At 34.8% G+C, this 24,950-nt stretch overlaps 1 protein-coding gene across 3 annotated transcripts in view; it reads right to left on the bottom strand.

The window, feature by feature from the left end:
* Positions 1-2,960: 2,960 nt before the first annotated feature.
* LOC109119815 (uncharacterized) overlaps positions 2,961-24,950 on the bottom strand; it is a 29,165-nt gene continuing 7,175 nt past the window's right edge. For 2 of the 3 annotated variants that reach the window (XM_069294865.1, XM_069294864.1), the window contains 2 exons: positions 19,581-19,663; positions 2,961-6,967 (listed from right to left, as the gene is read on the bottom strand). In XM_069294865.1, the coding sequence (XP_069150966.1) occupies positions 4,190-6,355 (2,166 nt within the window). In that variant the 5' untranslated portion in view covers positions 6,356-6,967; positions 19,581-19,663 and the 3' untranslated portion in view covers positions 2,961-4,189. Of the gene's footprint in view, positions 6,968-19,580; positions 19,664-22,284; positions 22,548-24,950 lie in introns of those variants that run through there. The other variant, XR_002027301.3, reaches the window with a different exon arrangement.

Genomic DNA, 24,950 nt, shown 5'->3' on the forward strand with positions numbered 1-24,950 from the left:
TATCATCGGCCAACTCAAAATAGAAAACAGTATGTATTAAGCAATATCATAAAATCAACTAATATCCTTAGCATGCAGCACTTACAGTTACCATAACCCTTGGTTACAACACCAAGCACATCAATGAGGACTCACACCTCCTCATCATACTCATTTGGGAATTTAGTTCATTAGATTGTATATATTAACATATTTCAAAATTCATTATCTTTATTCCCCTCGTGTCGGTACGTGACACTCCGCTCCTCAATATACTATCCTGGTGTCGGAACGTGACACTCCGATTCTCATATACTATCCTGGTACCGGAACGTGGCACCCGATCCATATTCTATCCTGGTGTCGGAACGTGACACTCCGATCCTCATTTACTATCCTGGTACCGGAACGTGGCACCCGATCCATATTCTATCCTGGTGTCGGAACGTGACACTCCGATCCTCATATACTATCCTGGTACCGAAACGTGGCACCCGATCCATATTCTATCCTGGTGTCGGAACGTGACACCTGATCCATATTCTATCCTGGTACCGGAACGTGGCACCCGATCCCCTAATCTCACCACTTTCGTTCATCAAGCCTCCTTTTATGCCAAGGCATCATCATTAACAAAGTAGATTAGGGTTTCTTTTCAAGATTTGGGATTCAATAGCTTCATCATGCTTATTTATTCACAATTACATAATCACATCATTCATGCAAGCATACAATTAAGCATATAGAAGGTTTACAATACTACTAACACATATCATTCGCTATTAAGAGTTTACTTATGAAGCATGAAAACCATAACCTACCTCCACCGAAGAGTTGAATCAAGCAAGAATTTTCCCCAAAGCTTTGTTTCTCCCTTCTCGTTCGATTCTCTCTCTCTCTCTTGTTCTTTCTATTTTCTTTATTCAAACCCTCTTTCTTTTACCCTAATTAGTATATAATTAAGAATAAAAGATGGCAATAATACCCCACTAATTAACTTAGGGTTACCTCTTTTAACCCCTTAAGAATTTTAGTTATTAATATAACCCCACGAAATCTATAATTAAGGAAAGAATAGTCCAAAAACGTCCCTTAAAACTTCACCAGAAATCCGACTCTGCCTGGGATTTGTGCAACCTGTGACGGGCCGTCGTGCCTGCGACGGTCCGTCCTGCAGGTCGTCGCAAGGGTCAGAGAGTCAACTTCCACTGAACAATCTGTGACGGTCCATCACGCCTGTGACGGTCCGTCCTTCCATTCCATCACGAAGTTCAGAGAGTCGATTTTCAGTACCCAATTTCAGATTTTCTAAGTGTTTTGAAACGAGACCCTGCGACGGTCCGTCGTGCCCTTGACGGTCCGTCGTGGGGTCCGTCGCTTCTGCCAGTTTTTCCAGAATTGAAGTCTGTTGCTCAAAATGACTAAACAGATCGTTACAATAGATACCAATTTACCCATCGTTCGTCCTCGAACGATCAAAAGAAGGAAAACAAGGGCGAAAAGGAGTACCTGAATCTTTAAATAGATGTGGGTATTTTTCTCGCATATCCGCCTCCTTCTCCCAAGTGGCTTCTTCAACAGGTCGATTCTTCCATTGCACCTTGATGGATGCAATCTCTACTTGACCTCAACTTGCGAACTTCTCTATCTAAAATAGCAACAGGCTCCTCCTCATAAGACAAGTTCTCATCAAGCAAAATTGAATCCCAACGGATGATGTAGTTTCCATCCCTATGGTATCTTTTCAACATAGACACATGAAATACCGGATGCACTCCGGACAGCCCTGGAGGCAAGGCTAACTCATAAGCCACCTCTCCTACTCGCTTAAGTACTTCAAATGGTCCAATGTACCTTGGACTTAGTTTACCCCTTTTTCCAAACCGCATCACCCCTTTCATGGGTGAAACTTTCAACAAGACTTGTTCACCCTCCATGAACTCTAAGTCTCTAACCTTTCGATCTGCATATTCTTTTTGTCTACTTTGCGCCGCTAGAAGCTTTTCTTGAATAGACTTCACTTTTTCCATCGAATCCCTCAAGAGATCAGTGCCCCAAGGTCTAACCTCAAATGCATCAAACCAACCAATGGGAGACCTACATCTCCTACCATACAATGCTTCAAATGGAGCCATATCAATGCTTGAGTGATAGCTATTATTGTATGAAAACTCCGCTAAGGGTAAGAAGCTATCCCAATGACCACCAAACTCTATCACACATGCACGAAGCATATCCTCCAACACTTGAATCGTTCGCTCAGACTGACCATCGGTCTGAGGATGGAACGCAGTACTAAGGTCCAACCTAGTACCCAATTCCGCATGCAATATTTTCCAAAACTTAGAAGTAAACTGCGTACCTCTATCTGATATGATGGATAGTGGAACCCCATGCAATCGCACCACTTCCGAGATGTAAAGTTTGGCTAACTTTTCTGCATTGTAAGTCACCTTGACCGGAATGAAATGAGCAGATTTAGTTAACCTATCAACAATCACCCAAATGGAGTCATACTTACCCATTGTTTTCGGAAGACCAACCACAAAATCCATTGCAATTCTTTCCCACTTCCATTCCGGAATGGGCATTCTCTGAAGTGTTCCTCCAGGCCTTTGGTGTTCATACTTTACTTGTTGACAGTTTGGACATTTGGCAATAAAATCCACAATGTCACGCTTCATTCTACTCCACCAGAAGTGTTGTTTTAGGTCACGATACATCTTGGTTGCACCCGGATGTATAGAATACCTTGAACTATGAGCCTCTGTCAGAATAGTGTTGATCAAATCATCGACGCGGGGTACACATACCCTTCCCTTGATTCTCAAAACACCTTCCTCATCGATTTGTGCTTCCTTAGCCTCCCCTCGCAATACTTTATCTTGGATTCGCCTTAGTTTCTCATCATCAAACTGTTTTCCCTTAATCTTGTCAAGAAAGGAAGATCTTGCCTCCACAGAAGCCAACAATCCTCCCTTCTCATTTACTTCTAATCTCATCAAGTCATTAGCTAGAGTTGAACATCTCTAGCCAATGGGCGTCTAGAAGCTTGCAAGTGAGCTAGACTTCCCATGCTTCCCGCCTTTCTACTTAAAGCATCCGCTACAACATTCGCTTTTCCCGGATGATACAAGATAGTGATATCGTAGTCCTTTAGTAGCTCCATCCATCTCCGTTGCCTCAAGTTCAATTCTTTCTGAGTAAAGACATACTGAAGGCTACGATGATCCGTATAGATCTCACACTTAACCCCATATAAATAGTGTCTCCATTGTTTTAATGCAAACACTACCGCGGCCAATTCCAACTCATGAGTGGGATAGTTACGTTCATGCACTTTTAATTGTCTTGAAGCATAAGCAATCACACTCTTCTCTTGCATTAGTCCTGCACCCAAACCAGAATAGGATGCATCACAATAAACAATGAAGTTCTTACCCTCTACTGGCAAGGTAAGGATAGGTGCGGTAGTCAACAAAGTCTTGAGCTTCTGAAAGCTTTCCTCACATTCATCCGACCATACAAATGGGACATTCTGCTTAGTCAAGTTCGTCAATTGGGAAGCGATAGAAGAGAATCCCTTGACGAATCGGCGGTAGTAGCTAGCTAACCCAACAAAGCTCCTTATTTCTGACACATTAGTAGGTCTTACCCAATTCTTCACTGTCTCAATCTTAGAAGGATCCACCATCACTCTATCCTTAGAAACCACGTGTCCCAAGAAGGACACTGCATCTAGCCAAAACTCACACTTAGAGAACTTGGCATAAAGCTTTTTCTCCCTTAACATTTCCAATACCATTCTCAAATGCTCTTCATGTTCCTTCTTGCTCTTTGAGTATACCAATATATCATCAATAAATACGATTACGAAGAGGTCTAAATATGGCTTAAAAATCCCGTTCATCAAGCTCATGAACGCAGCAGGGGCATTCGTAAGACCAAAGGACATCACTACAAATTCGTAATGCCCATACCTCGTTCGAAACGCAGTCTTTGGCACATCCGTTGCCCGTATTTTCAATTGATGATAACCGGATCTCAAGTCAATCTTAGAGAAGACACAAGCACCTTGTAACTGATCGAACAAGTCATCAATGCGGGGAAGAGGATACTTGTTCTTTATGGTTACCTTGTTTAGTTGTCTGTAGTCTATACACATTTGAAAACTCCCATCCTTCTTCTTTACAAACAAAACCGGAGCACCCTAAGGAGATGCACTTGGTCTAATGAAGCCTTTGTTCAATAACTCTTGAAGTTGTGCTTTTAACTCTCTTAACTCCGCGGGAGCCATTCTATAAGGGGGTATAGAAATGGGGCGAGTACCGGGTTCAAGATCAATACAGAAGTCAATATCCCTATCCGGTGGCATACCAGGAAGATCTGCAGGGAACACATCCAGAAACTCACGAACTACTGAAACCGACTCAATAGAAGGTACTTGGGTAGTGTCATCCTTGAGATGTGCCAAGAAAGCTAAACACCCTTTACTAATCATTTTCTTAGCACGAAGAAAGGAGACGATGCGGACCGGATTGGAAGTGTAGTCACCCTCCCACACTAACGGGTCTATCCCAGGCTTGGCTAACGTCACCGTTTTAGCATTACAATCCAAGATTGCAAATTGCGGAGAAAGCCAAGTCATACCCAGAATCACGTCAAAATCATCCATTTCTAAGATAACCAAATCTACATAAGTGTTGCTCCCCACAAAGTTTACCAAACAAGACCTATATACCTTTTCAACTACCACAGACTCACCCACCGGAGTAGAGACACGAATAGGCATATCAAGTAATTCACAATGTAAATTTAGACCATTAGCAAATGAGGAAGATACATAAGAAAATGTGGATCCAGGATCAAACAATACAGAAGCCATGCAATCACAAACCAAAAGATTACCTGTGATGACAGCATCAGATGCCTCCGCTTCAGACCGCCCAGGGAAAGCGTAACAATGGGCCCTATCGTTCATCTGTCCATTGCCCCTACCTTGTGGTGCTGTAGTGGCTCCAGTTTTCCCATCACCTCGGCCGTTTTGGTGACCACCATTTCCTCGACCACCACGTCCTCCAGAATAACGGCCTCTGCCATGACCAGCTCTACCTCTAACATTTTGAGGTCTGTAACTCTGTTTTGGACAATATCTCTTAATATGTCCAATCTCCCCACATCCATAGCACTCTCTGGGTTCATGCATAGGTCTCTCAGAGAAGTGTTGACCGGTCGGAGGTGGACCCCCAACTACAGTCTGTAGTGAAGACTGAATGGGTCGAAATGCGTAACTTCCCGAACCCTGTCCTTTAGTGTAAGAACCACTAAACTCACCTCCCTTTCGAAACCTTTTTGATATCGATGTTGTGGTGAAGTCGTCTGGCTTCACTCCTTCCACTTCTATCACAAAGTCTACCACTTCTTGGAAGGATTTTGCCGTTGCCGCTATCTGTAAGGCCAAAATCCGCAATTCTGACCTCAACCCCTTCACAAACCGGCGAATCCACTCTTGAGGACTGAAACAGAGTTGAGTGGGATATCTGGATAGTGCACAAAACTTAGCCTCATAAGCATTAACCGACATCCTACCTTGCTCTAGTCTCAAGAACTCATCCCTTTTCCTATCCCTCAAAGTCCGGGGGATATACTTCTCCATAAACAAACTAGAGAATGAGGCCCAAGTCATAGGTGGTGCCTCTATTGGTTGACACTCGATATGTGACCGCCACCACATTTTGGCTTTCCCTTGAAACTGATAACTCACGAACTCAACACCAAACCGTTCTACTATACCCATCTTGTGTAGTAGCTCATGACAGTCAACCAGAAAATCGTAAGCATCCTCAGATTCCGCACCCTTGAAGACTGGAGGTTTCAATTTCAAGAACTTACTGAAAAGTTCATGCTGATCATTTGTCATTATAGGCCCAGTAGTCAGACGTGGAAATGTGCCTATGTCCAATGGAACATCCATGCGGGGAGCCATAGTAGCCGCATGTTGTACTTCTGAAACCGGAGGTGTTGGCGCAGAAAACACTGGAGGTGCCTGACCTTGATCAGATAACCCGCTAAGATAAGCCAGAACCTGATTGATCATCTCTGGGGTAGGCTGGGGTGGCATTTCCTCATTTTGCACTTGTTCAGTTTCCCCATCCTCCCCTTCTCTTATTACTTCCTCAGTCGGTGGAGGAGTCATTGCCCTAGTATTAGATGGGCTAGGTGTTCGTCCTCTTCCCCTAGAAGACGTCCTCCCACGACCTCTTCCACGGCCCCTCGCCGCTGTTCTTCCTCGAGCCACAGCCCCAGTGGCTGGCTCAGTTGTTTCTTGTCTGGCCGGTGTTGGTGTTGACGTAGTCGTTGCTCTAGTTCTAACCATCTGCGAAAGAGAGTGAAGATGGTCAGATACCAATTCGTATCACCTAGATACCAATTGGACTCAAGTAGTAGCACGAAAGAAAGAATGAAGGAGTGAAATTTTCCTAAAGTCTCATAGCCTCTCAAGGAAAAGTAAAGGCGTCCCCCTACCGTTCCTTAAGACTCTACTAGACCTGTTCTTGTGTGATGAGACCAACGAACCTAATGCTCTGATACCAAGTTTGTCACGACCCAAATCCGGGCCGCGACTGGCACCCACACTTACCCTCCTATGTGAGCGAACCAACCAATCTAAACCTTAACATTTCAATATAATATAAACAGAAAGTAATGCGGAAGACTTAAACTCATTAATAAAAACCGATTCAATAACTATCAATTATTCCCAAAACCTGGAAGTCATCATCACAAGAACAACTACTTTAAACTACTAATTCTAAGAGTTTCTAAGAAGCTAAAAATACATAAGCAGCTAGTCCATGCCGGAAGTTCAAGGCATCAAGACATGAAGGAGAAGATCCAGTCCAAGCTAGAAGCGTTAGATCACCCTGAAGATCCGGTGTGACGAAGACTGGCTTGAGTTACTGTTGAGTCGAAGATGACGGCACGTTTGCTGCACTCCACAAATAACAAGAAGAAAAACATAAAAGTAGGGGTCAGTACAAAACACGGGTACTGAGTAGGTATCATCGGCCAACTCAAAATAGAAAACAGTATGTATTAAGCAATATCATAAAATCAACTAATATCCTTAGCATGCAGCATTTACAGTTACCATAACCCTTGGTTACAACACCAAGCACATCAATGAGGACTCACACCTCCTCATCATACTCATTTGGGAATTTAGTTCATTAGATTGGATATATTAACATATTTCAAGATTCATTATCTTTATTCCCCTCGTGTCGGTACGTGACACTCCGCTCCTCAATATACTATCCTGGTGTCGGAACGTGACACTCCGATTCTCATATACTATCCTGGTACCGGAACGTGGCACCCGATCCATATTCTATCCTGGTGTCGGAACGTGACACTCCGATCCTCATATACTATCCTGGTACCGGAACGTGGCACCCGATCCATATTCTATCCTGGTGTCGGAACGTGACACTCCGATCCTCATATACTATCCCGGTACCGGAACGTGGCACCCGATCCATATTCTAATCTGGTGTCGGAACGTGACACCCGATCCATATTCTATCCTGGTACCGGAACGTGGCACCCGATCCCCTAATCTCACCACTTTCGTTTATCAAGCCTTCTTTTATACTAAGGCATCATCATTAACAAAGTAGATTAGGGTTTCTTTTCAAGATTTGGGATTCAATAGCTTCATCATTCTTATTTATTCACAATTACATAATCACATCATTCATGCAAGCATACAATTAAGCATATAGAAGGTTTACAATACTACTAACACATATCATTCGTTATTAAGAGTTTACTTATGAAGCATGAAAACCATAACCTACCTCCACCGAAGAGTTGAATCAAGCAAGAATTTTCCCCAAAGCTTTGTTTCTCCCTTCTCGTTCGATTCTCTCTCTCTCTCTTGTTCTTTCTATTTTCTTTATTCAAACCCTCTTTCTTTTACCCTAATTAGTATATAATTAAGAATAAAAGATGGCAATAATACCCCACTAATTAACTTAGGGTTACCTCTTTTAACCCCTTAAGAATTTTAGTTATTAATATAACCCCACGAAATCTATAATTAAGGAAAGAATAGTCCAAAAACGTCCCTTAAAACTTCACCAGAAATCCGACTCTGCCTGGGATTTGCGCAACCTTTGACGGGCCGTCGTGCCTGCTACGGTCCGTCCTGCAGGTCGTCGCAAGGGTCAGAGAGTCAACTTCCACTGAACAATCTGTGACGGTCCGTCACGCCTGTGACGGTCCGTCCTGCCATTCCGTCACGAAGTTCAGAGAGTCGATTTTCAGTACCCAATTTCAGATTTTCTAAGTGTTTTGAAACGAGAACGGTGACGGTCCGTCGTGCCCTTGACGGTCCGTCGTGGGGTCCGTCGCTTCTGCCAGTTTTTCCAGAATTGAAGTCTGTTGCTCAAAACGACTAAACAGGTCGTTACACTTTAAAACTCAAGGAAAACATTTTTCAAAACAACCTTTCAAGCTTAAATTAAAATTATTATTTTTTTGTTGAAAAAATGAATTTATTAAACTTAACAACCCCCCCCCCCTCCCCCACTCCAAAAAAAAAATGTAAGTTCTGTTCATTAAATTTGCGAATAAGAAAGAAATGTACAAAATTTTCACCAGCAATATTAAAAACCCCAATGGAATGTGCAAATATTATTAACTTTCACTTTCATACTCAACTCCAAGATCCAAGTGTCTTGCATACCAAACTTGTATTCCTGAAAGTACCATGTATTTAAAAAGTATTCTTATGAAATAAACTATGACATCTTATTTCCTCAATTAAGTTGATATCCAAGGCAAATGTTTAATTAACAAAGTATTACCACATCAAAGAGAGAACAAAAATAATCTTCTCCATGAAATTATTGTTACAAAACAACTTTAGTCTCAACTCCTTTTCATCTTGAAAGTAAGCAAAATTTATTTCAAAATGTGATTTCAGTATTGATCGACTCTTCGAATATAGAAGCTGAAGTACCTTTGTAAAGGGAATGATTCTTTATTTAGGATCTGGACAATGTGATATCAAACAAACATTACCATACAAAGTAACTGAATAGTACCAAAGCTAATACGTTCTCTAATACCTTTTACCAAACAATCCTTAAATATCATCATCTCTAATTACCGTCATCCATGATTAATAAATCATCTCTATTATTTAGCCATTAATGTGCTCAAATAGATACTTTAATCTATAATATGTGCAAAATACCTAAATACATTGTCTATTAGAACTATTCATATTTAAATACTTTTAGAGAACATATAACAGAAACAAATGTTTGTATCGAAGGAGACATCACAAGTACACCCGAATTCTTTGTTCCAACTGAGGAGGAGTTGTAGTCCCAAACTCAACCTTTTCCATTTCAAACAAACAATATATGGAGAGGGTTCAGGGTACCTAATTCAATAAGCAAGTGAACCACATTCAACTAAACAAACTGAATTAAGTTTGAGTGATTTCACCTATTGTACAAATATTCCTTATTTCAGGAAAAAAAATTAACAAATGAATAGACTCGAGTCTCAATTTCAATGTTTAAGATCACTAATGTAGACAATATATGAAGAGATTCTATCTTGGTATGATCATAACACAAAGTTAAACGAGAACTAAGATAATCATACGTTCATTATATAAGGCTAGGCACCATTCACTGTTTCTTAGGCTGGGATTTTGCACCAGTACCAATGTGTTTTCAAGTCGCACTGATTAAGAGATTATGAAAACGTTTAGCAATCTTAATTAATCAACTAGACTTAGTCCCGTATTTTTTCTTGGTGAAAGCATATGTTATAGAAAGACAAATCACATTAAATGAGTGAAAAACAAGAGTTTGAAATAATTTTTTTAAAAAAAATGAAATAATGAAGGATCTTAAAATTATAACTGAATGAAACTTCCCCTGTTCTCCATATCTCATTTTTGTATGTTCTTAAATATCACTCTAATATTAAAGGAGAACAGTACTCAAAGATCTCTGTCATTAGTTATTCATCATTTTTCACAATGGAAAGATAAAAACCTGCCATCATAAACCAAGTTCAACATTTACATCAATTATCTCATTTGTATCGATTTCTAAGAATCATCATACAAATTATGTTCACTAGTAAACATAAATTTGTTATTCTGATTTTGATTTTGAGTCCCGATTCCACTCCAGTAGTCAGTCTCTTGCAAGAAATCACTCACATTCAAGATACTTTCTCCAACCCGCATAAATATTTCAAAACAAAAAACACATAAAAAGTAAATCAAAACAGTACCTCAAGGGAAAAAACAAAAAAATCCAAAAAATTGTATGATACCAACAAAAATTATCTCCAAAGTCGTCAAAACAAAAAACACATAAAAACTTGCACCCATCTAGCTCTAGTCCATTTCATAGCACACAACCACATGTTGATCTAGAACAACAATGTCATGTCATCTTATACAAGACAATATTACATTCGCTACATGTAACTATATGTCCATTCATTGCCGAAAAGTAGTGCGCCTACTACACTAATACTGAAAGCGTAGATCTCAATCCATCCTGATAAAAAGCAAACAAAGGTCCAGTTGCAAAATATTTCTTGAATTTATAATTGAACTACTACTATTACACCCCAATTTTCTCACAAGCAAGTTCAAGGTTAACTACGTAGATGCTCACTACTCACTACCCATATTGCTCCATTTGAGCATAAAGCAAGTTCATGCACAAACTTTTTTTTTCTTTTTTGGATAAAAACACCTACGCAATGTGTGCATATAAAAAATGATCAATTTAACTTTTAATTGGACAAACAATCTAGTCTAAAGCGGCAAAAGATTGGCACATGATATAAACACTAAAATGAATAACATAAACAATACTATAATTAAACGGAAAGGGGACTAAAATACCCATAAAGTATTGGAAATGGTACAAAATTACCCTCCATCCACCTATTGACTCCAAAATACCCTTCACACCCAATTATTGGGTCCAAACTACCTTTGTCATCCACCTTTTGGTTCAAAATTGACCACTTATTTAACGGTTTTATATTTAAACTATTTAAATATTTTTTTAAATACGTGGCGCTCAACTATTTGTTATAATTTAACTTATTAATATAATTTATAAATCAATCCACTACCCACCCATTACTAATTAAACCCCTCTAAATTAATAAATCCGTCACATTATTAATGCAACAACAGATTATCTACCACCAACTGAGTGTTTTTAAAAATTTGAGGCGAAAATATTTATAGAAGTAAATTATCATACATTCAAGTGTCTAAAGAAAATTACGGATAAACTTAAAAGTCTAACTATGTTTATCTTAATTATTCTTACATCTCAATTATGTGATGTTACTTCATAGGTAACTTTTTTAAAAAATAATATATTAAAGGTTTTAAAACAAATAATAAATATTTATAAAATTATATTTTAAAAAAAATGCATGAATTAATTCGGGATGTATTACTTCTTTACCTTAAATCATAAATTTCTCGTTCAATCTTGAAAGAGAGTGTGAACACCTAATTTTTTACCAAAATATAAAGAGTCAAACACCAATTTTTAAAAAAGGGTTATATTTTAAATAAATAAAAAATAAATAAATTGTGTAAATTACTTTAATGATAAAAATTATGAATTTATGGTATTTGTTTTAAATCTTCAACTTTTAATTAGTTTAAAAATAAGGGTAGAAGAAGAAAAAAAAAGGAGAGTTCTAAATATTCAAATTACCTTCCCCTTATCCTAATTATTCCCAACTTCCTAACTTATTTTACTAAAAAATCTCATCCCATTTATTTTTTATTTTTTTCTTTTTCTTCTCTCTCTCTTTGGACGTTCATTTCACCTTTTTTTATTATTTTTTTTTAATTTTCTATTATTATTATTTATTTATTTTATATCCATCCTTATCTCAACCCCAATCCCCTCAACAATATTTCAAATTAAATCCTAATCCAACTCTATTACTATCATTTTAATTAGCACCAAACTCTCAGCCAAAATTATTATAAAAACACGTTCAGTTGAGAAGAAAAAAAGAGGATAGAAAAATACACAGATACAGAGAAATACAGAGAGGAAATACAAAAGATACAGAGAGATGTAAAAATACACAGAATACACAGAGACAGATACACATATACAAAGAAATACAGAGAGGAAAAGAGAGATATAGAGAAAAAATACAGAGAGAAATATAGAAAAAAAATGAGTTATTTCTTTTGAGAATTAGGTTAGAGTTAGAGATTTGATCGTGATTCTGAATTCGTGGATAACAGCTCGCTTTTTTTCGTATCAATTTTCGCAGCGAGGTAACTATAAATTCTCGCATGATCTAAATAATATTATTTCTATGAAAAGTTGATTTCAATAGCATGAAATACTTAAAATCACATGTATTATATTGATTATTGCTACGTTGTTATTATTATTATGTTTTTTTTAGATCGATTTTGCAATATTATGTCGCATATTGAATTGTTGAATTTAACCATATTAATATATCTTTCCGTCTATTTTCACTTTAAAAGATTTTATTGAATTTATTATAGACTTGTTAGATTAGGATATATAAATAATTAGTAATTTTTTTATCTATGTAGAATTGTATATTTCATCTAGAGATTCATGATAAATTAGTGATAATTACTATTAATAATTATAATAAATTTTTTTAGAGAAATTGTATAAAGAAAACAAAAGAATAAAATAAATAAATAAATAAATAAATAAAAAATAACAAGAAAGCCTAAAACATAAAAAGAAAAAAAAACAACGAAAAAAAAAGAAAAGAAAAAATATCATATTTTTTAAAAAGGAAAACAGAAAATTAAAAAAAAAGAAAGAAAAGAAACGTGAAAAAAAATATAAAAAATTAAAAAAAAACATAAGAGAAGCAGAATGAGAAAAAATATATATATAAAACAAAAAAAATGAATGAAGAAAAAAAAGTAACAAAAATTATTTTAAAAAAAAAGAAGGAGAAGAAGACAAAAATTATAAAGTAATAATATAATAAAAATAATGATAAAATAAAATAATAAAAACAAAAGAAAAAGAAGCAGACTTACAGAAGGAAAATATATATATATATATATATATATATATATATATATATATATATATATATATATATATATATATATATATATATATATATATAAAATCTAAAACAAAATAAGAAACCAAAAAAAAAAGCAGATTTTTCCAAAAAAAAACAGAAACAAATTTTTTTTTTAACAAAAACGTACAGAAAAAAAAAACAAAAAAAAAACAAACAGAAAAATGTAAAAAAATAAAAAGATATAAAAGCATAAAAAAAATTTAATTAAGAAAAAGGAAAATTAAAAAATGAAAAATACAAATATAAATTTTTTAAAAAAAAAATGAAGAAAGACCATTTAAAATAAATAAACCAATTTAGAATAAGTTTAAAATAAATCTGAAAATAAATAACAATTTTATTATTAAGTTAAATAATACAGTGTCCAAAAATTAAGTTAATTCTTTAAATATTGATTTATTTATGACTATGATTTATATATTTATGTTTTTGGATATTGTATTTATTTAACTTAATATGCTAATTGTTTATTTATTTAATATTTTGATAATATTTGAATTGCTTCTCTCCCGAACCATTCTGGGTCTTCAATAAAATATGATGGGAATTGCAACTGTGCACCCCACTTCTGTCAAGATAGCCAGTGGATCTTCGGTCCATGGTGAAGGGTATGTAGTCACACCATTTTAGGATAGGGAGCACCCATGCACAAAGCCGGAAAGCGCTGCTACCGGTACGTTGCTACTCCTTCACTCGAGTTATCCGCTCGTTTTACAGCCAGTCTAGATATCTTACCTTAGTAGAATTGAAACTTTCAGACATGAAATCCTTACTAGGTTCCAATTTATTTGCATTGTTGGATGTAACTTAGCGGAATTTAGCATAGGGGCCTAATTTGACTAAGACAGATATCTATTCGTGAGACCATCATGTGCATTTTTGTGCTACTTGTTGCATCATGTGAAGACTGTAACAAAATGTTGAGCGGCTTTAGGATAATCGACTAAAGAAATAAATATCTATTTCCTACCCATTTTCAACCAATGATTCAAAATAAACAAATTAATACACATATATATACATACACACGTAATCCTCAATTTTATTTTTCACTTTTATTAAAATAATACATAAATAATAAATATAATAATATTAATAATATATGTATATATGTCTTTTAAATTGTACATATAAGAAATTTTAAAAGTTTTCTTATATCACTTTAAATGAAGAAAAGAGTTGCATTTGTCAACAAATTCTAACAAAAATTATTTTAGACTTCAATCTGAACGAACTACGCACACATGATTCTCACCTTGATGAGATACGTAGGCAACCTTCCTTGGATTCGGTGATCCTTATTTAAAAATTATAAAATTAAAAAAATATCTTAATTATTATTTAATAATTTAAAAAAGAAATAATATATGTATATATGAAAAAGGGAATTTGTCCTTAAGAAAAAAAAACATATTTTTACTTATATTTTGGAACTACGTTAGACCTGATTCTTATTTTAACAAGATACGTAGGCAACCTTATTGTGAGGTTCGGTCCAACCGAGAAAAAAATCTTAAAAATTCTAGTCACATAAACTGGGGCAAAAAAAAAAGATTATTTTTCTTTGACTTGGTTGGTAACAACATGCTTAGGATTATGCATAAGAAAAAAAAAGTGTTAAACTATTTGGTAAGACATATCAACTTTGTTGTGAACTATAGACTTCTATTGACATCTCTTAATACATTTATGTCATACTTGAGAAATTATCTTGTTTGAAGTTATTGATAAAATAAATTTGACCTCATTGTTTCAAATGCATTGTGTGGTGAGCTTTACGACGTAAAATTCAAAGTCATGATTTTGCTGATCTAGAACTTGGCCCGAATGTTGGTTGAGACGAAATTTTGAACAACATTTAACTTGAGAAAGGATTATAGGCTTTCTTTGAATCGATTGTGCCTTTCAAGCCTACCGAATGACATTTATCTACAGAACTCCCATTTCGACCCTGAAAGCTTTTTATTTGAATAACCATATCTTAGCATATACCTTTTGAGTGTAAAAATGCACTAATCCCTTTATCTCACCTCCTTGAGCGCACTATGAAATATCTATATAACATCAAAGACCTAAGTTGGGTAGCAAAGTGAAAAAAAACCAAATATGCAAAAAAAAAAGATCGAACGAAAAATGAAAAAAAAATCTCCAACAAAAAGGAGAGAAGATCAAAAAAATGAAGAGAGAAAAAAAAAAGAAAAAGACCTTATAAGAAAACAAAGGTCAAATGCAAAAACGAAAAAAAAAATATCAAAAGCATCGTGCGAATTCTAAGGAGGAAGTACTCACTTTATCTCAAATGAATATCCTACCTTTCCCTAAGACTACATTACAAGCCAATGACAAGTCCTATTTGATCTCATTTTTTATGTTCTCATATTAGTGGATGCTTACATGAGGGCCAAGCATATGATATCTTAATCTCATACATTGAATATCTTTCTGAGTGGGAGTGACTTTAAAAAATGTCCTACGATCTAAATTATTATATTGTGTGAAGTAGGACTTTCATATATTGAGAGTGCATTTGAAACATGAGGATACAAATAATTCTATCCCTTAATTTTGACAAGATAAATTGATCTTGTAATTACTTAAATATATTTGAGATACAATTTGAAACTATATAAATTACTTAAAGTTGACCTCAAATTTATTTGAAAGTCGTTGAATGTAGTTCATATGCGTAATACTAATTGTTGGTACCAACTAAAGTCAAAGCATTATCAAACATGAACTAATTCTTTTTCCATTTTTTCTATTATATTTCTAAAAATAAATCAAAAAAAATATTTTTATTGAACTACGTTCGACCTGATTCCTAAGAGGATACGTAGGCAGCCCCCTACATTGAGGTTCGGTCCAATTACTCAATAAAATAATGATCATGCTATTTTAAATCTCCAAGGGTTGAAACATGACATTGTAGCCCATAGAATGTTAAAAAAAAAAGAAATAAAAAAAAATAAGAGGGTCTTATGAGTGAAAACTCTCACGAGAACCATGAGACGACAGTAAAAAGATAAGAATATCTACTTGGTAAAAGATCACGAATGACACCATTTATCAAATGATGACATTCCGTCTTGGCATGAGCACGATAAAGATATAAATAAAGTTATAGGCTGAAAAAAACTATAAAGACAAATCATGCAAGTAATTCGCTAGAGACAAACGCCGCGATGGTGAGTTTTTGAATCCTTGTCTCTCATATAATATGCAAAAAAAAAATCTTAATAAAATTTGGGGCATTTTATTTTATTTTTAAATTGGTCAATGTACTAATAAAAATAAAATAAAATAAAGTAATATTAAATAATAATAATATAAGTAAAAAAAAAACCCTATCCAATTTTTTCATGTCTTCACAGGGCACAATAACCCCTGAATTGCATATAGGGCACAATAACCCCTATCATTTTTTTCATGTCTTTACAGGGCACAATAACTCCCAGATGCATATAGGGCACAATAACCCCTATCCCATTTTTATGTCTTCACAAGGCACAATAACCCCTGCTTACATATAGGGCAGAATAACCCCTATCCTATTTTTCATGTCTTCACAGGGCACAATAACCCCTGGTTGCATATAGGGCACAAAATCCCCTATTTTATTTTTCATGTCTTCACAGGGCACAATAACCCCTGGATTGGATATAGGGCACAATAACCCCTATCCTATTTTTCATGTCTTCACATGGCACAATAACCCCTAGATTGCATATAGGGCACAATAACCCCTATCATTTTTTTCATGTCTTCACAGGACACAATGACCCCTAGATGTATATAGAGCACAATAACCCCTATCCTATTTTTCATGTCTTCACAGGTCACAATAACCCCTGGATTGCATATAAGGCACAATAACCCCTACCATTTTTTTATGTCTTCACAGGGCACAATAACCCCTGGTTGCATATAGGGCACAATAACCCCTATCCTATTTTTCATGTCTTCACAGGGCACAATAACCCCTGGATTGCATATAGGGCACAATAACCCCTATCATGTTCTTTATATCTTCACAGGGCACAATAACCCCTGGTTGCATATAGGGCACAATAACCCCTATCCTATTTTTCATGTTTTCACAGGGCACAATAACCCCTGGATTGCATATAGGGCACAATAACCCCTATCATTTTTTTCATGTCTTCACAGGTGACAATAACTCCTGGTTGCATATAGGGCACAATAACCCCTATCCTATTTTTCATGTCTTCACAGGGCACAATAACCCCTGGATTGCATATAGGGCACAATAACCCCTATCATTTTTTTATGTCTTCACAGGGCACAATAACCCCTGGTTGCATATAGGGCACAACAACCCCTATCCTATTTTTCATGTCTTCACAGGGCACAATAACCCCTGAATTGCATATAGGGCACAATAACCCCTATCGTTTTAATGTCTTCACAGGGCACAATAACCCCTGGTTGCATATAGGACACAATAACCCCTATCCTATTTTTCATGTCTTCAACGGGCACAATAACCCCTGGATCGCATATAGGGCACAATAACCCCTATCATTTTTTTATGTCTTCACAGGGCAGAATAACCCCTGGTTGCATATAGGGCACAACGACCCCTATTTTATTTTTCATGTCTTCACAAGGCACAATAACCCCTGGATTGGATATAGGGCACAAAAACCCCTATCATTTTTTCTTCTTCACAGGGCACAATAACCCCTGGATTGCATATAGGGCACAATAACCCCTATTTCATTTTTATGTCTTCACAGGGCACAATAACCCCTGGTTGCGTATAGGGCACAATAACCCCTATTTCATTTTTATGTCTTCACAGGGCACAATAACCCCTGGTTGCGTATAGGGCACAATAACCCCTATAGAAAAAAATTATATATAAAACAAAAAAAAAATGAATGATGAAAGAAAAGTAACAAAAATTATTTAAAAAAAAGAAGGAGAAGAAGACAAAAATTATAAAGTAATAATATAATAAAAATAATGATAAAATAAAATAATAAAAACAAAAGAAAAAGAAGCAGACTTACAGAAGGAATATATATATATATATATGTATAAAATCTAAAACAAAATAAGAAACAAAAAAAAGCAGATTTTTCCAAAAAAAACAGAAACAGTATTTTTTTTAACAAAAACGTGCAGAAAAAAAAACGTGAAAAAAAACAAAAAAAAAACAAACAGAAAAATGTAAAAAAATAAAAAGATATAAAAGCATAAAAAAAATTTAATTAAAAAAAAGGAAAATTAAAAAATGAAAAATACAAATATAAATTTTTTTTAAAAAAAATGAAGAAAGACCATTTAAAATAAATAAACCAATTTAGAATAAGTTTAAAATAAATCTGAAAAAAAATAACAATTTTATTATTAAGTTAAATAATACAGTGTCCAAAAATTAAGTTAAGTCATATTAAAAGTCAATAAAGCGACCGTACTAGAATCACGGGATTCGAGGGGTGCCTAACACCTTCCTCTCGGTCAACAGAATTCCTTACCCGAATTTCTAGTTCGCAGACCAATAAATTTTCTTTTGATTAGGGATTTAAATAAGGTGACTTGGAACACCAAAACTCAATTCCAAGTGGCGATTCTGAATAATAATTATCCCTTTTCAAAACGTCACTTTAATTGGAAAAACTCTTTTTCTTTCGAAACAACAAAAAATCAAAAATAAATTATAGAGGAAAAAAAAAGGGGCGTGACAGAGAGTGTCCTCCTAAATAAGGAGCTCAACCTAAATTTAATTGGGGCTTCGATTCGGACTCGAATAATTTTGAAGTTATTTTCAGGAATCTATAATTTCATCGTGTTTTGGTAGTGTTTATGATGATTTTGATAATATAATTGGATTATTAATTGGGTGAGGTTTAGTTAGTAATTAGTGGGTAGTGGGTAGTGGGTTAGTTTATAAATTATATTAATAAATTAAATTATAACCAATAGTTGAACGTCAAGTATTTTAAAAAAATATTTATAGAGTTTAATTTTAAAATAATTAAAAAAGTGGTCAATTTTGAATCCAAAAAGGTAGATGACAAGGGTATTTTGGAGACAATAGGTGGATGAAAATGGTATTTCGGAGCCAATAGGTGGATGAAGGGTAATTTTGTACCATTTTCAATACTTCAAGATATTTTAGGCCCTTTTCCCTTAATTAAATAACTCCCAAGTTTCCAAAAGACATTTAGCTTGCATATTTTCACAAATATATAAATGCAGACAACTCAAAGTGAATACTATATGTAAAAGGGATGACAAAAGATACGAATAATAAGAGATATACATTCATATATAGCCAAAATTGGATACCAAAATTTGAATTCGGTGCGATTAGAACAAAATCAAAACTCAAATGTTGATGAAATTTTCAAACTAGAAATTAAACAACATAAGGCTAAAGAATACGATAAGCATACCGTTGAGAACTGCGGAATGTGCTTCCACTTCAATCTCTGTCTCATTTTTCGGCACTTCCTCTTCAACCTCATCATATGGTTTTCTTGCACAGTATGAAAACAAAAAAAAAAACTGATGAAATTGAGCATAAACGACTTACGGAATGAGTGAAAATGGACAAATACGGTGCTACAAAATTCATGTTATCTTAGCTCTCATTCTGAATTGGTGACGGTCGGAAATTATTTCTAATCCTCCAAAAAATTACCATAGAGATCAATTATCATTGCTTACCGCTTACCTGATAAAATATGGTACACTCTTTGTAGTAAAGAATAAAGTCGTACATGTGTGAGTAAGGATAGAGTAGTAAATGTGTTCGAAGGAAATAACCTTGTATCAATTTACCCCAAATCCATCAACTTTAAGAACAATGTGATTTGCTTTCGATACATTTACAAAGTACCATACATGTCTTGTAATTTCTCTATTGCAATTTGAAGAATGTATCAATAAATCAGATATATATATATATATATACTTTGAAGATAGTGGCATATTATTCAAGGATGATATCGATTTTGATTGAAATTTGCGGCTTTCTTTGACCAACGGAGACTCCACAATGACCTTTATCGTCGATTATAGTTTTCAAAGCTCCATTCCCTCCAGTTTATCTTAGCAACTACAGCAAGCTGACTCGCAACTCTCTCATGTATATGGTATCCCAAATATATGTGAATCATTCAAGATACAAACAAATATATGTATCTATGTTTATCTAGTGTGATTTACACGTGTCTGAGATACATACAAAGATATGTATCTAGTGTGATTCATATGTGTCTGAGATACATACTAATCTCACTCTCCAATCTCGCCTCTCTCTTTATGTATTTGATAGCAAAAATACATGTATCTAGGCATAAGAACGTAAATAATTATAAATAAGTGATGTTTTGTTTTTTTTAGAAAAAATTAGAATGATTTTAAGAATCCACTTATTTTTAAAGAAAAATTAAGAAAACTATTTATTTTTTCAAAAGATTTATACAGAAATCTAATGAATATATAAAAAAGGGAGTTCGGGGTGTAGAAAATACAGTATAGAAAGGAAAAAGAATGTTGACTATCATTGTTGTATTTTTCCGTATAAAGCTACTGCACAATACCTTCTTATATAGGCTATCTATTGGCAAGTTACAATTTAAGAGAGTTCTACTTGAATTCTGCTTTTGTAAGTTGACTCCTACTAGTAGTACTCAACAAGACTTATAGTCCTAATGCAATACATATATAGGAACGTTGATTATTATTGTTGTATTTTTCGGTATAAAGATACTGCACAATACCTCCTTATATAGGCTATTGACAGGTTACAATTTAGGAGCTTGAATTCTACTTTTGTAAGTTTACTCCTACTAGTAGTACACAACAAGACATAGTCCTAATTCAATACATATATACACTCTCCTAATGCTAACACAACTCTGCTCCTTTGTGCTAGTCTCTAACACTTCACCTCAAGCTAGTGAGAGGTGGATCAACCACTCCCAGCTTTCTTCAAAAGGCTGCAAATTGTTGCTTTGTAAGTGACTTGGTGTGTATGTAAGCTAGCTGATCTTGTGATTGAACAAAATGTGTTATGAGATTTCCCCTTGTCACCTTTTCTCGAACAAAATGATAGTTCATCTCCACATGTTTAGTCCTAGCATGTAATACTGGATTCATAGTCATGTAAAGTGCACTACGATTATCACAGAACAAAATTGGGGCTGTAGTAAGTGTGAAAATCTTTGAGAATATAGGTGATCCATGTAATCTCAGTTGCAGTGGAGGCTAGTGCTCTATATTCAGCTTTAGAACTTGACCTGGCGACTGTATGTTGTTAACTTGATGCCCATGAAATGCAGTTAGCTCTTAAGTATATTGTATAACTTGTAAACAACCTCCCAATATGCGCCACAGTTATCCATACAACCTTATAAGTGACTTTGCGATTAGCCTAAGTCCAAATTGAACTATCCCTCTAACATATCTAAGAATCCTCTTTACAGCGTGAAAGTGCTCACTGTTTGGATTCTGCATGAACTGACTTGTGAGATTCACTGCATGAGTTATACCTGGCCTAATCAGTGTGAGATACTGCATGTTATGATCCGATTTCGAAAACTAAATCGTTTCGAAGCCGATTTCGCAACTTTGGCAATTTTTGTTAAGTTTTTGGAAAAATTTATAATTTAGGGAGTCGCCACTGAATCTTTTAGGAAAAATTAAGAAAACCATTTGAAAAGAATTTTTTAAAAGAAAATATTTAAATAAACCAGAGTCGAGTAAGGGTTCAAATAATTCTCTAAGTAAGGGTTTAGGCACCTTAGAGAATTCGTTAACGTGTGGTATACCGACGAATTTTAAAGTTGACTAATTTTTTTTTAAAAAAAACTTAGATTACTTAAAAATCTTATTTTATTATTATTATTTTTGAAAATGAAAAATCTTTCGATACTTGTACATTTGTACTCCAAATATTAAAGTGTCAAAAGTAAAATTCTAACTTAACTATTTATCCGAGTCAAGCTTTTGAGTCAAACAATCACTAAGATATGGATTTGAAAGCTAAATACTAACTCTGAAAGAATATGGATAATTCTCAAGTTAGTTTTGAAGCTTAGATCGCCTAACTCAAAAGAGGTTTGAAAATTTGAATACTTGAAGCAAAATAAGTAACAAAATAGCGATGTCATTAAAAAACCTCCAAAGGATTCATCCAAGTTAATAAGAAGGTTAGATGTCATAATAACAGGCAAGATAGACAAGTAATAGAAAGAAAAATTTGGACTTCTAGTCCAAATTCAGGTGTGTTGCCTCCTTCTCTTCTTTGTTGCATCTGCATTTTTTAGATTTGAGCCCTTAAATTTCTTGGAATTAGGTCCAAATTCCACCTTCAAACCCTTTGGGACTAGTGCTGAATCCTTGTTGCTATGCTGCTGCTATTGATTTGGGTTTTAACCCAACAATATTAGCTCCTTTTTTGCGACTTGAAAGAGATTGACTCGGAGAGAATCGAATGCAAAGGGATGGGGATTCCAAGTGGACTCAAACAAGATAGTTCATGCAAAGAAAAGGAGGAAAATAAAGAATAGCAAGATGATCAAGTTATGAAATAATTGTTGCGGAAGTCGAATATGTAGAGAGTGATGGAATCACAACTACTATATCTAAAGGTAGATAATAAATAGTAAATGAGACAACAATAAAAAAAACACCAGGAATTAACGAGGTTCAACAAACTTTTTTTTTCTTTTTCCTACTCCTTTGACACAACCAACCAATGTTTATCTCACTCCAAACAGAGTACAAGTGAAATTCTACAAGAGAGAAAGAAGAACAAATGCCTTAGGAGATGAGAAGACAAGTGAGAGGTGTGTTACAAATGAATTAAGAGCTACCTATTTATAGGAGTGAATTCTTCCTATTGATGTCATCCATGACATCATAATATGTCAAAATGTCAAGATTTACCTTGTGAAATCAATTTATTGTTCACCTAAATTTCACCTACAAAAAGGTGCTATCTTGACTTTTCTACCAATAAAGAATTATCCTTCTAACTACCATATTTTCTCATAAATTCATTTTTTGAATCTTGTCAAATTTATCAAATCTCCACCTTGGCAAAATTCTTCATTTTCAAATTTCTCTCAAAAACAATTTTGATTGTGTCTTCAACCTCAATCTTCAATGTTAAACAATGTTGATCAAGTTCAAACAATATTGAAACTTGACTACAGTCACCACTTTTGTCAACATATCAGCAGGATTATCTGTAGTATGAATTTTTTGCATTATGACTCCACCATCATCTATGATGTCTCGTATGAAATGATATCGGACGTCAATGTGCTCCGTTCTTGCATGATAAACTTGGTTCTTTGATAATTGAATAGCACTCTGATTGTCACAAAATATTGTGATTCCTTTTTGTCCAATACCAAGCTCTCTAAGTAAGCCTTGAGCCAAATTGCTTCCTTCGCAGCCTCTGTAATTGCCATGTACTCTGCCTTAGTGGTAGACAAAGCAACTGTTGACTGCAAAGTAGACTTCCAACTAACTGATGCATTTGCAATAGTGAAAGCATAACTAGTAATTGATCTTCGTTTGTCCAAATCATCTGAATAATGTGAGTCACAATATCCAATAAGATATTGACTACCTTTCTGCTCGAAAACCAAACCAACATCTACAGTATTATGAATATATCGTAGAATCTATTTTACAGCCTACCAATGATCCTTTCTAGGATTATGTATGTACCTGCTTACAACTCCAACAACGTGTGAAATATCTGGCCTTGTGCAAACCATCACATACATCAAGCTACCAATAACATTCGCGTATGGTACTCTTGACATATATTCTCATTCAGCTTCATTCTTAGGTTACATAGCATTACTAAGCTTAAAATGAGGAGCAAGAGGAGTGCTAACCGAATTCATTTTTTCTTTCATACCGAATTGATTTAGTACTCTCTTCAAATATTCTTTCTAAGATAAATAGTGTTTCTTTGAATGTCTATTTCTTTTTATCTCCATGCCAAGAATCTTTTTTGCCTCACCTAAATCCTTCATCTCAAACTCCTTTCTTAGTTGAATTTTTAGCTTCTCAATTTTCTCTTGACTTTTAGAAGCTATCAACATATCATAAACATATAGGAGAAAATATATAAAGAAATTATCTTCAAGCTTGTGCAAATACACACAATGATCGTATTTGCTTCTTATGTACCTTTGCTGCAACATAAACTTGTCAAATCGTTTGTACCATTGTCTAGAAGATTGTTTCAATCCGTACAATGATTTTTCAAGTTTGTACACCAAATTTTCTTTTTCATCAACTTTGAATCCTTCTGGCTGAGTCATATAGATTTCCTCTTCCAAGTTTCCATGTAAAAATGTAGCTTTTACATCCAACTGAACTAGTTCAAAATTCAACTGTGCTACCAAAGCGAACAAAATTCTAATAAAGGAGTGTTTCACAACTAGATACCTCATTATAATCAATTCCATCCTTTTGAGCAAATTCTTTGGCCACCAATCTTGCTTTGTAGCAAACATCTTCTTGGTTAGGAAATCCTTCTTTCTTTGCAAATACCCTTTTGCACCCAATTGCTTTCTTGACCTCTAGGAGATTGGCCAATCTCAATGTATGATTCTGATGAAGGGACTGCATTTCTTCATCCATGGCAATCCTCCACTTATCTACTTGTGAACTTTGGACTACGTCTTTATAAGTGGTAGGAATGTCTTCGACTGCAATTGACTTAACACAAACCACCATATCTGTGAGTCGAGCACATTTTCTTATTGTCCTTTTTGGCTTGCTGGTTCCTA

This window comes from Solanum lycopersicum, chromosome 3 (genome assembly GCF_036512215.1).
Source record: "Solanum lycopersicum chromosome 3, SLM_r2.1".
NCBI lineage: Eukaryota > Viridiplantae > Streptophyta > Magnoliopsida > Solanales > Solanaceae > Solanum > Solanum lycopersicum.